This window comes from Miniopterus natalensis, chromosome 3, assembly GCF_054644295.1.
Source record: "Miniopterus natalensis isolate mMinNat1 chromosome 3, mMinNat1.hap1, whole genome shotgun sequence".
Classification (NCBI taxonomy): Eukaryota; Metazoa; Chordata; class Mammalia; order Chiroptera; family Miniopteridae; genus Miniopterus; species Miniopterus natalensis.
This window is the reverse complement of record NC_142083.1, coordinates 16,707,636-16,721,045: the sequence shown is the minus strand read 5'-3', so window position 1 is coordinate 16,721,045 and position 13,410 is coordinate 16,707,636. Positions and strand designations below refer to the sequence as shown.

Below are 13,410 nucleotides of genomic sequence, written 5' to 3'. Positions count from 1 at the left end.
AACATTTTAATGAATAGCTTTGACATGAAGTAATGTTAAGATCAGACATCGCTTTTAAAATTCATGACTTACATGTTGAATTTAACATCGCATTTATTTCCATTTTCTGGAAGGGTGGGGAAAACGAATGTGTTTCGGCATACAGCTGGAAAAAACTCTGAATGAGAAGAAGATGGAGCTCAGAAAGTATCCTGCAAAGGAATCAGCAGCCGGCGTGCTATTGCTCCGCGACGGCCCAGCACCGTCCTCGCGCCCCGGGTCCGAGTCCTGCGCGTCACCACAGCGGAGTGCACTGGACACCGCTTCAAACGGCAAGAGTTTCAATAGGCACTTTAGTGGAATTAAGAAAAACCTAACACTCTTCCACCGCGATGCCACAGAGCTCTCTTCCTTCGGGTTGCCAGGTCAGTACATTGGATTCGATAGGCCTGAGCGCGTCTCAGTGTATTTCCAAAATGGCAAAACGAAACCGAGCGAGGACACGGGGGGGGGGCTGGATCTCCTGCGGGCGGAATAAACCGAAAGTGACGCTGGGATAAACAGAGCGGCTCGCTGGGAACCAGCTGCCCCAAGGACGCGTGTCCGCTAAGCCCGCGCGCGTGCGTGCGCGTCCGTCCGCGTGTTTTCCCTTCAATGCCCGCCGAGGGCCGGGCTCCGGCCTAAGTGCCCCCGTCGGGGCGGCGCCCCTCCTCCTCCCCGAACAGGTCGGCCAGGACCCTGAAGCGCGGCCCCCAGTCGGCGAGGAAGCCGAAGTCCTGGTCGCCGTCGGCCGCCGAGCCCAGCGAGCTGAGCGAGCCCGCGGCCGAGCCGCCGCCCTCGTAGGCGTAGGTGGCCAGCGAGTCGTAGGGCGGCGCGGCGGGGTCGCCGTCGCTGTCCCGCAGCCGCCGCGCGATGAAGTCCCGCACGTCCGCGTGGTCCGCGTGTTCCGCGGGCGGCCGCTCGCGGGCGCGGCCGGGCGCGTCGGGCGCCACGTCCCTGCGCGCGCCGCCGTCCTCGGCCGTGGGGTGCCGCAGCGCGCCCATGTCGAAGGCCTGCGTGTCCTCCTCGCCCCCGCCCTCGTCGTCGTAGTGGATCACGTTGTCCCTCACGTCCTCCTTGGAGGTCATCAGCGTGTCCTTCTTCTTCTGCCTCCGCAGGGCCACGTACAGCACCACGATGACTAGGAGACAAAAAACGGCAATTTGAGGCCGTGGGCCGGGCGCTCAGACAAGCCGCCCGGGCTCCGCAGCGGCCTCCCAGCTCCGAGGGAAGCGCCCGGGTCAGTAAGCGTCAGTCTGGGGTTACCTTCCTTCCCGCTGCCTAAGCTCGACTTCGTTTTGAAACTGTAACAGGCAAGAAACCATAGCCAAGCTATTCGCGAAATCAAACAATGACTGCCTCATATTTAACATGCGCTGCATTTAAATATTTTACTGTCTGGCAAAAAGTGTTTTGCAAAGTGACAAAAAGAAAAACGTTGTTGTTCGAAGTATACGGAGATCTATATAACACTGATGTTGTAAAACTTGGTTATTGTAGCCTGTAAGCAATATTTAAATGTTACTCACACCTAGGTGTGCGCATTGTAATGCTAATGTGTTTCTAATGAAATAGACACAAATCCTCATATGAGAATCATTGTTAAAAGCAATAAATAAGCGAGAGAGAAAGAGAAGAAAGAATAATATAAGGGCCTTACTTTATAAAGCATATCAACTAAGAGCTCTAATTATTTAAATTCAGTGTCCTGCCATATTGAGACGTTTTCCAAACCAAATGCCTAGTGTTCATATTACCTTCATGAAGCATGACAATATTCTGAAATGGTTAATTTATGTACTCTCATTATTGAATATCTCTTTGTTTCCAGTTGACTACAGCCATCATTAGATAGTGTTTATTTCTTCTACAGGTAAATAGGCACAGATTCGAGCCATGAAGTCAGCACTGAACTTCGCTGGTCATATAGCCCCTCTCCTCCACAGTGGTGGTAATCGCTGAAAGACAAAGTGTGTTTGATTTGCGACAGCAGAGCCTGGAAGACTCTTGTCACAGGAACCATGGAAGCCCATGTATTCCCTTTCCCTCCAAAATTAGAGTTTGATGAATTGAAAAGATGGGGGAGATCAGGTAGAGCTCCTGTATAATAGGCGCATAGGCCTCGGAGAGATGTTTATCACTCAGCGCTCCTCCCAGGGTTTAGGCAAATTTCAGAAGTAAAGCGAGTATTTGCTGTTTGTTCACCCGGGGAGTATGTGCGAGGCTGCAAACCTCTCAGAGGTTTCCTGCATGTAAACTGGCTTCACAGTTGCCACAATTGAGAAGAAGACGAGTGAGATGTGCTTGAAGGCCGCGTAGAAGGCACAAGATTCTTGTGCTTCCCCTTGCCCTAGGACGGCTATGAAAATGGTTAAGAATAAGCTGGAAGATTTAAAGTCTGAGATTGCTTAAGGAGGTCAAACAACAGATGGACTTTTAAGCAGACCCCACGGCAAGACTAAGACTGTCAACGTTCACGGCTGTATACTAGCAAGTGCACAGTGCTGGGCCGGTGCAGGTGCCCTGGGACACGGGAAGCATTTGGACGAGTAACTGGCAGATGGCAATGCATGATGAGGCTGACCTGTGCATGGTTAATTGCCACACTGTAACAGTGCCAGTGGCCAGAGGCCAGCCTCCAGAACATGCCAAGTCATGCTAGGAAGAAAAACAAATACTCTATGACGCAAAGAATTCTAAGAGAAAAGAGGAGCATGAGAGAGGGGTGGTTGAGTTGAAGTTAAACACCCAACTGATCATGTTCAATTTCAGATATGAAGACATTATTTGAATCATCCCTTTTAAGGTTTATATCTTTATCATAAACAGATGCCAGATACAATTTACTGTAAGTTATAATGATATAAAAAATACCTTGTTCTACGTGCCAAGGGCACGTGTGTGGAATCAATATCTACAGCATGCAAACTGGACTAGAACGTTCCCTCCAAGCCAACGTGGGGTCATGACTGGAAAATGTTCTTCACGAGCTATTGTATAATGCTTTACTCCATGCTTTTCACCAGAGTATTTTTAAAAAAATTCTCACCCAAGGATATTTTTTCCATTGCTTCCCAGAGAGAAAGGAGGGGAGAGAGAGAAACAGCGATGTGAGAGACACAACAATTGGTTGCCTCCTGAACACACTCCGAGCGGGCCGAGCCTATCACTGAGGTACGTGCCCTTGGCCAGATTGGAACCAGGGACCCTGCAGTCCACGGGCTGACACGCTGACCACTGAGGAAACCCGGCTAGGGCAGCCCTAGTATTGTTTTAAGTTTTGTTTTCTATCCTAGAAATACAGGGAGGTATCTACATTTGTCAGGAATTTTTGTGGTTAAATAAGAAGCATCCATATATAAACTGATTCCACAGAGTCCAACTGTGTATCTGTTACCATTTTCATTTTTAAAAATGACGAAAAAAAAGAAAAATCTCTATTTTTGCCATCCTGGCAATGAATTAGTAAGGGAAATGGAGTTAGCTGAAGAGTTGATGGAAGAGGGAAACCCCTAAGTAGGTTTATGCTTATGCTCACAGAGATGTTACAGAATTCATTTATTTCAGTCCATTTCATTTGGGGCACTTCTAGATATTTCAGTGTGATCTCTTCTATTCCTGTGGAAGTGGTTAGAATTTTGATGAGAAGATGTGAGAAAAGTGGAATAAGAATTGCTTCTGGCTGGCAGTTTAAACAGAAAAGAAAATTAAAGGTTCCCTTACTTTCTATGTCTTTCTTTTCCTTTCTCTTTTCTTTATTTATTAAACTGGTGTTGAAGAACTACTGCTCATCGCTGTGTTTTTTAATGGTTACATAATATCTTAAGGACTAATAATTACTAGGATGTAAAACAAGTGGAGAAAGCATTGTTGTAAATAGAATATTTGTTATAGAAAATTTCATTGCGGCAGGTTCCACAAACTATTATTTGGAAATCCCCTAAGGCTTGAATGCGCTTTTGTATTTTTGATGATGTTATTTATGCCTAATGCTATATATCCATAGAAAAGTATGAAATAGAAAAATAACTTTAATAAAAATGTAATTCAATGTAAATAGATAATCTTCCTTCTAAGCAAATATGGCATCTCAGTGAAGAAACACGGATTTACATTGTAAATTAAGGACATACAGGAGAGACGAGAGAGAGAGAGAGAGAGAGAGAGAGAGAGAGAGAGAGAGAGAGAGAGAGAGAGAGAGGGAAAGAGAGAGGGGGGAGAGGGGGGAGGGAGGGGGGAGGGAGGGAGATAGATATGGAGGGAGGGGGGGAGGGGGAGGGGGAAGGGGAGGGAGGGATGATCCATATTGAAACCAACCTAAGAGTATAACAATGCAGAGCAGGATTGCAATCAAAGCCCCAGTGCTGAGTCCTACAGGTAGAAAAACTGCTTCCACATTACAAGACAGGATGGTACCATCAGAGTCACATCTACAAACGCGAATGGTCATTGTGTTAGTGCTGCTCTGGACAGGGTAACTGCTGTCTTCTATTACAACAGGGAGGAAATACAACTCTTGCTGCCTCCGGCTGTATCCATTTCTTCTGGCTTCAATTCCAGCTGTGTTGTCTACAAAACAGGACATTTATGATAAGGTGGTTACCACGAGCTTCATCTCAAAGTAGATTGTCTGTTAAATAGTAGAGAGCTCTTCTTGAATCAGTAAAATACGTCATATTTTAATTCTTTTATCATGAAAGCTGCCAAAATATAATCCAAATAATCGTTAGGGAAAGAGGAAACATTAATCTTCTCTGGCATAAGAATTAAATTTGCTATTTAGCAAGAATATAGGATGGCTTACAAAACAAGAGGTCTGTGTGGAATTTAAAAAAAGTTGGGATTCATAGATGCAGAGAGTAGAAAAGTGGCCTCCAGGGCCTGGAAGGCGGTGGGTAAAACAGGAAGAGGCACAAGCTCTCAGGCTGAAGGTGAGTAAGTCTGACCTTCTAATGTATACTGGGAGCTACAGTTGATAACTTTATAGGGTGTAATTAAAATTGCTAAAGAAATAGAACATTAATGTTATCACACAACAAAAGGGTAAATATAAACTATGTGAGATAAAAAATAAAGTTCCTATCCACTTCCAAAAAGCTTACAGTTACAATATAACAAGATAAAAGAGGTAATATGGTAAAAGGCATATGAGTGGCACATTCAGACCGTGAGGAAACACTGTGTGAGGCAAGGTGATCTGCTTCATATGATCACAGCTAACTAGATAGAGGTTCCCCAGCAAGGAATCAGTGGTGGAAAACAGTCAATACTTCTGTTACTGAACGATGTGACCATTTACCTAGTTGCCCAAGTCAATGATCTGAAAGTCCGGTTAGTCGTCTTCTCTGTCATCCTTACATATAAAATCTAGAGGATCTAGCTTTAAGCCCTATTTATTCAATCTCTGCCCACTTATCTCTTATTCTCACACCCATTACCCTAATCTAAGATTCTTTCTCCCAATTTTTGCAATAATATAAAAACCAGTCTTACATCCCTGTAGAGTCTTTTCCACTGTTTCCAAATGGGTCTTCCTAAATGCAAATCTGAACACGGTATACTCTTGCTTAAACCTTTCAAAGACTTCTCAAGTCATTGTATGTAAGTTACAATCTCTTTAAATGGCTTACATATAGGATGACCCTGTCTGGTTTGTCTTCACTCTAATTTATGTATGCTGCTCCAAGTTAAAATTACTAATATCGTTCACTTCTACTCTCCAAAGTGCTCCGGTTTTCATGATAAAATATGTGTTCTCTCTACTTATCAGGCCCTTTATATTTGGGACTCTGTTTCATGTATAGCCATCCCTCACATTTCACTATATGATGCAGAAAATACTACTGAATTTCCTTCTGTGACAAAAATGTGGGGATTCTTATTTCTACCCCCTAAGTATTTTCAGCAAGCTGTTTTCTCAAAACATCCTTTGACTTTAATCATTCACCATCATCAACATCTCCTTACATTGTGTTTAGTTGTTGCAAAAAACTCAAGTGTTTTTAATCACCATTTTTAACACTATGGAAACTTAGAAAAGATAAAATACCCAAAGTCACAGAACAAATAAAGTCAGAACCACTGAGCAGTATGTTAGCCTTAATAGTTCTAATCCAGTGTCATGTATATTTTCAAAGTGGTTGTAACGGTAGCAGATATGACAGTATAATTAGTAGTAATAGTGGTGGTGGTGATGGGAGTGGTGGCGGTGGTGGTGGTGGGTGTAATGGTGGTGGTGGTTGTGGTAGTGATGCGAGTGGTGGTTGTGGTGGTGATGGGAGCGGTGGTGGTGGGAACGTGAAGTGTAGACATGATGCCACAGGTGGTAGCAGAATGACCCTGAAGGTAGTATGTTTGGGCAGTGCGTTAAAGGATGCGAATACATTATTGTGTTTAATATAAACACTAGGATCTTGACATTTAGTATAAAATAACACATTAAGTGTCTACCATTTATGTAGACATTCTAATGACAAAGCTTCTATTTTTAACTTGTGCTTTACCATGTGTTATGCAAATAAAAGTTATTAAAAAGCTACCTATTTGCATGTACAAGACACATGCACATGGAACAAATGATATATGTAAAACAGAGAAAGCATTCTGTTTCCCAGATAGCCTTTATTTTTTCTTTTTTTTACTTGACTCATTAAGGGACTATCCACATTCTAAATGGAAGTAATTTGCCTCATTAGATGCAATGTATAGAGGGTAAATATTTTATTTACTGCTAACTATAGAATTTTGTATTTCTCATATATGGATTTCCATATTTTATGAATTTGAGTGCATTTAGGAAAAGCATTGATTTCTACCTTTGTGTCCTTTTACAAAGTTACATGTTAACAGGTACATTTTCGTGTGGTTAAACTTACTTCTGAAGTCACGGACTGTAAAATTTGGATTGATGGCAGCTTCGGGTGATAATCTAAAGGAGAACTGCTGCCCAGCAGGGGAGAGATCTCGGTCTGCAGCGCTGACTGTCTGAATGATCTGAAACAACGTGCAGATGAAACTTGAAGTCAGTCATCAGCTTCAAAAGGAACTTTACATATCAGGCTAAAAAGTTTATTTCATGCAGCATGCAAGTAGACAGAACTGGTACAATGAGGGTCCGTATCAGTGGAAAAATTATTTACAAATAATTTTATTTACTGATTTCAGAGAGAGAAGAGTGAGGGAGGGAGAGATAGAAACGTCAATGATGAGAGAGTCATTGATCTGCTGCCCCCACATGGCCCTGGTGCCCCCTACCGGGGATTGAGCCCACAACCCTGGCATGTGCCGTGGCCGGGAGCGGATCCCTGACCTCCTGGTTCAGGGGTCGATGCTCAACCACTAAGCCATGCCGGTGGGGCTACAAGCAATTTTTATAAACAGATAAACATTTATAGGGTATGCATTAACTCCAAATTGATATCTGCATAACTCAAATGCTTAATAGCACTGAATATTCTCACCAATAAGCAAAATAAAATTAAAATGCACTTGCTTGCATTTTAAATTAGATGAAATAAGTGTGTTTTAACCTAAATATGAAAATGCTTACTGGAAACAAAATCTGCGAGTGTTTAAAAACCCTTGCATTAGCAAGTTTTCAGCGTATTTTGTGAGAATGAGTTTTACTTTCATAAATAAATAAAATGATGAGAGAGATACAGAGGATGCACATCTGTTCTGGTTGTTATGTTTGTTTTCCTCCAATGGGTAAAAGTACAAGTTTTTTTTCATAAAGTTTTTTAAAAAGGAAGCAGTCTTCATCCAGTATCAAAATTTTTCCTAAATTGTCCCCATTGTGTTTATCGTAGTTAAAATCCTGATACTTCATTAAGATGCCTTTAAGAATTTGGAGATTAAAATTACTTCTGAGAGCCCAACTGTGAAATTGATAATTCACTACATAAAAAAGCAAATCAGAACGGTTTTGAGTATTTGAAATATACAGCAAATTAAAGCATACTGACATATTTTTTTCTTTTGTAATCTAGGTGCACAGATTGATTTAATCTTTTAATTTTTTTGCATAAAACACTCTATTTGCTTATGACTGAAACTCATTTTATTTTATTCATTCATTCACTCATTCTTTCATTCTTTCATTGATAACAGGGTAGAGAAAAAAACTAGCTGCCCACCAACCACCCACACATAAATCCTAGGACTTGGACAGTAACTTTCAATAGCTATGTGGCCTTCTCTCATGACCTCTCCCCACTACAGCAATACTGACTAAGGAAAACTGGATTCAGATATTTTGAATAATCCAGATATTCTTCCCCAAGTCACCAGAGAAAGAAGCTTTACATTTTCATGAGCTTAAAAGATTTTCAGTACCCCCTTTCATAAATGCATGTGAGCAAAGCTAGAAATACTATAGAAAGACACACTCTACAGGTGTTTGCTTATGGGTTTATGGTTACAAGTTCTTTAAAAATTTTACAGTGAAGAAATGGAGAACATAGCAGATTCTGCAAAACCTAGACCTTTTGGTTACACAACGAATGTTCACTAGACCATCATAACTTTATTCCCTGTGGTATTCGCTCCACATTTACACATGTGCCATTAATTTATGGGTTTACCAAATTGTATGGTTTCTTTAATTAAGACACATGATCCAGGAAAAAGAAACTATATGTATATATAGTGTGTGTGCGTGTTCATATTCATGCGTATGATGTATAACCTAAAGCACATGCATACAATGGGTCTTCATATACTCATAATTAATAATATCGATAACATACCTGTCCTGGTTTGGCATTTTCACACACAGACGTTTCATATGGCACAGCTATTTCTGGTGGAAATTCATTGACATCTAGGACATTAATCAATATGTTGACTTTGCTGGTTAATAATGTGTTACCTGTTGAAAATATAAAAAGAGAGAGGATGATCACAAAATCTGGTCAGTTACTGCTTTTGTTGAAAGTAGTATCACCAAAAAATATTTTAAGTCAGTCTTCATTTGGAATCCCAATGACCCTTCTTTATGGGAAACTCGGAGGTGCTGTGCCATGTAAATATAAGTGAGAAGGGGATGAACGAGTGGGGTTTCGATGTTTCCTCGTCAGAGCACTAGCAGTGCACTACACCAGTGCTTATTCCTGAAACTCACCCCAGGCTAAGGCCAACCAGTTAGCTGTTCGTTTATCACAAGGGTCACCACCATACCAGGGTTAGTTGGTTGAACCAATCACCAACAGTGATACTTTTCACTGGATAAAACATGTTGTTTTTAATATTGGGTACACATAATTAAAATGGTGTTGGGTAGAATAATCTATATATTTAAGTAACTCTCCCAAAAAGGTTCCTCCTGAAAAGAAGGGTGATAAATTACAACAAAAATGAAAGAGAAAGGGCTTGTTATAAATAAACATTATAATAGCAGATGTCAGGAAATAGAAGAGAGAATATGGAAAGCTAGGGTACGGCTTTCCATGACTTGCTGGTGCCCTGGCCAGTGGAGCCCAGTTGGTTAGAGAGTTGTCTCGTGCACCAAAGGGTTGGGGTTTGATTCCCAGTCAGGGCACATGCCCAGGTTGTGAGTTCAATCCCCGTCTGGGTGTGTACCGGAGGCAACCAATCTATGTTTCTCTCTCACATCTATGTTTCTCTCTCTATATCTCTTCCTCTCTCTCTAGAGTCAATGATAAATATATCCTTGGGTGAGGATTCAAAAACAAAAATTACTTGCTAGTGATAAAAATAAGAAAGAAAAAATAAACAAGCTTTTCTTCCTGCAGCATCAAAAGGAATGTTGGTTGAATAATAGATGAGGAAACACTCATTAGCTTGTTCTATGTATTCTGATATCAAAGCCAACTGAAAACATCACAAGGAAACAAAAGAATCAACTAATGTCACTATGAACATAGTTGTGAAATTTTCTTAAATAGCAGCAAATTCATTTCAGAATATTATTATTATACTAACACACAATGGCATTTATCCTAGGGAAGCAAGGTTAGTTTAATGTCCAAGAATAATCAATATATAATACATTATTAAAAGAAAGAATAAAAAAGTCACATTGCCATCTCAATAAACTCAGAATAAGCATTTAACAAAATCCGACGCTTGCTTATGATTAAAACAGAAACAAAAACTCTCAACAAATAATGAATTGAAGGCAACATCTTCAACCTGACATAGTCTATCTACAAGAGACCTGTAGCTACCATCATACTCAATGATCAAAGACAATGTATTCTAATATTAGGCAAGAACGTCTGTTCTCATTACTTGTTCAGCATTGTACTTGAGAGTTTATCCAGTGCATTCAAATGAAAATAAACTTGAAAACAACTAAAAGTATCCAGATTGGAAAGAAAGAAATCTAGTTTTGTTCAAAAACAGCATGATACTATAGGTAGGAAATCCTATAAAATTAAAGAAACTAATAAATATAATAAAGGAGTTTGTCAAGGTCATGGGGTAAGAGAGCAATAAAAAAAAAGGGCAACTATATATGTTAGCAAAAAGCAAACTGAAAATGAAATTAAGAAAAATAATTCAATTCACAATAGAATCAAATATAATAAAATATGTAGGAATAAATTTAGCAAAATAAATGCAGTACTTATAAACCAAAATTCACAAATCATTGCTCAAAGAAATAAAATGTACTGCTGATGAAAAAGATTGCTGTTGGAAATATAAAATTGTATGGTCACTCTAGAAAAGAGGCTGGAACTTTCTTTAAACATTATACACAAAATTTAATCCAATAATTCTACTCCTAGGTATCTATCCAAGAGAATGAAATAAATGTCTGCCTAAAAAAACCTGTATGCATATAGTCCAAAACTGGAAATAATTCTAAGGTCCATTTTTCTATGAGTGGATACGTATTACATAGGCATACAATAAAAAATTCCTCAACAATAAAAAGGAACAAAGTGCTGATATGTTCTACCACAGAATGAACATCAACAGTATTATACTTCATTGATAAGAAAAGGAGACTGACGTTGCTCCTTGACTTGGAGCTTGATTAGCTTCAGAAAGTGATGGGGCATTTGGGTTTCTGAAGTACATGAACCTTCAGAAGATTGCAGTCCCTAGCTCTCAAGTCTTCCAGACTTCCTGGAGGAATGACTTCCTAAAAGTCATTCCTTTTAGATGAACCCATTTAGAATCTCTCACCCAAAGAAACTCTATGATAATTTGTTATGCAGTGACAGATAACTAATCCTGGTGATAAGAAATATTAAAATATATTTTAAAATATACATTAAGAGGAAAGAAGGATTCTCACTAACGGCTGAGCTGGGATGGAGCCTGCAAGGACAGATGGCAGAGGTCATGGTGGGAGAGCAGTGGCCATGCAGGAACTTTGCCCGTGGGGCCTGCACTAGGGGTCAAGCTTTGCTTACTAGGGGAAAGTGTTCCAGACCTTCAGAAACTTCTATCAGGGCTTCTGCTTCCACAGTGATCAATGCAGCTACTGGCATTCACAGCCCTCTGGCCAACTGATGCGGAGCCGCCAAAATTTGGAGCCACGTGTCCTCTTGCCCTGACCCACAGGGACTCTGAGCCCACCTACCTTCCCACTGTGGCTGTGTGTTAGGACTGAGCCAGGGCCTGTGGGGCAAAGAACCTGGTCTGGAGGGGCAGGTCAGCAAGGGTGAGGAGGGGGCTGTTCCTGGAAGTTCCCTCTCCATCTGCAGATGGGAATCATGGTTACTCCCAGGAGTCTTAGCCTAAATCAGACCCTGACCAAGTAGCCCCTAGCCCCAGTTCAGAGCCTGTACCTTGGGAGTTAGCAGGACAGCTGGAAGGATGTGTGTGATACCACCGTGGACAAGGAGTTGGACAGTCCAGATACATCCTGACCAACGGCTTTCACGCCCACTGCCTGGCTACTCAGGCACCTGGCAGAAGAGCAGACAGAACTTCCCACTGGATGTCATTAAGCCTGTCCTCAGGGCAGGGTCCATTCCCACATCATCCCCCACAAATTCTGGGTGAGCAAGCAGACCAAGAAGCAAGGCGTGGACCAGCCAGATCAGATGCTGGTTCTTCATGGGGAGACAGAGCTGCTGCCCCTTCAAGCCTGGCTGCGTTTACCTGCACCAAATGCCAGCTAAGGCCTCAAGCTCTGGTCCTACCTGGCCTGACAGTATGCAGCTGGCCTTTGGAGTAAGGTGCTGGGCGCAAAAGTGTTCCTAGGTGGCACGCAGGATGAGGTGTTCCTAGGTGGCATGAGGATGAAGTTCTCCTTGGACTGCGCCCTGGCCATGGCCTTCTGGGATTCAGGAAACCTATTGGATCCCAACAATTCTCACCAGGGCCACCTGCAACCAGGATTAACGTGTGGGGCTGGGGAGTAGATATTTTTCCTTTTCGGCTTGGTGGGGGATGAAAGTAGGAGCCCTTCACCCGATGGGCTGCAACAGTGACACAGCTGGGAACGGGGTGGGGTGGTCTCTCGGTAAGAGGGGGGACCTTGTCTTCTTGCCAGTTAAAACCTCTTGGTTTTAACTTTGCTGTTTTGTAGAAGGATTCTGAAAGAAAACCAATAAAATGCACCTAAGCTATTGAAAGAAAAAAAAAAAAAAAGGCTGACATTGCTGGCTTGAGTTGGTGCTCTTTTGGATGAAATCATCTAAAGTTCCATTTTTTCACATGCCTGGTGCTTGATGCTGGAGGTTTCCTAGAGGGCCAACTGGAGATGGAGACAGGAATACTCATCCATGGTCTCTTCGTGTAGACTGGGCTTCCTCACAGTGTGACGGCTAGAGTTCAAGGGCAAGGGTTTCAAAAATGACAGAAATAGAAACTACTGTTTTTATAACCCAGCAGTCACATATGAATACTTCTTATGTTAGTCAGGGCCGTCACCAGTCCATCCCCATATTCAAGAGAGGGGAAGACAGACCCCACTTCTAATAGAACAAATGTTGGCCTCACTGTCAGAAGAACTTGTGGGATGGGACAGATACAAAGGTGTGGCCATTTTTGGGACCTGGAATTAGAAATCTCTTTTAGAAATGGGTTTGCTAGTATTTAGCATTGTATTTGATTAATCTTAGAAAAAATAAATTTTCAGTCTAGAACAAAGTTACAATTGATATAACCCTCTGGTTCTCATGCCATCTCCCTTGGTATTATGGGGTTTCACAAGGGGCAATGGGAAACCTTTGGCTTTATGCACAATTCCCTTTATGTAGTATATTGGGGTTCCATATAAGATTTCATTGGCAAAGTTTCCTGATGATCTACAAAGTGTGAAAATTACAGATCTATAAAAAAACCATTTATAGGTGCAAAAGCTTTCTTGCCCTGTGATTTATCAGAACCAAGACTGGAAGTCTCCTTACTATGTTTTCCACCTCCCTGTAACATCTATCAACTAACTCAAAGAGCAAGAAAACACTGCCT

General features: G+C 41.6%; 1 protein-coding gene across 1 annotated transcript in view; it reads right to left on the bottom strand.

The window, feature by feature from the left end:
- Positions 1-659: 659 nt before the first annotated feature.
- Positions 660-13,410, bottom strand: part of CDH12 (cadherin 12) — a 510,823-nt gene continuing 498,072 nt past the window's right edge. The window contains exons 12-15 of the mRNA XM_087815037.1: positions 8,766-8,887; positions 6,894-7,011; positions 4,336-4,587; positions 660-1,159 (exon numbers count right to left, since the gene is read on the bottom strand). Coding sequence (XP_087671163.1) covers positions 660-1,159; positions 4,336-4,587; positions 6,894-7,011; positions 8,766-8,887 — 992 coding nt within the window. The remainder of the gene's footprint in view (positions 1,160-4,335; positions 4,588-6,893; positions 7,012-8,765; positions 8,888-13,410) is intronic.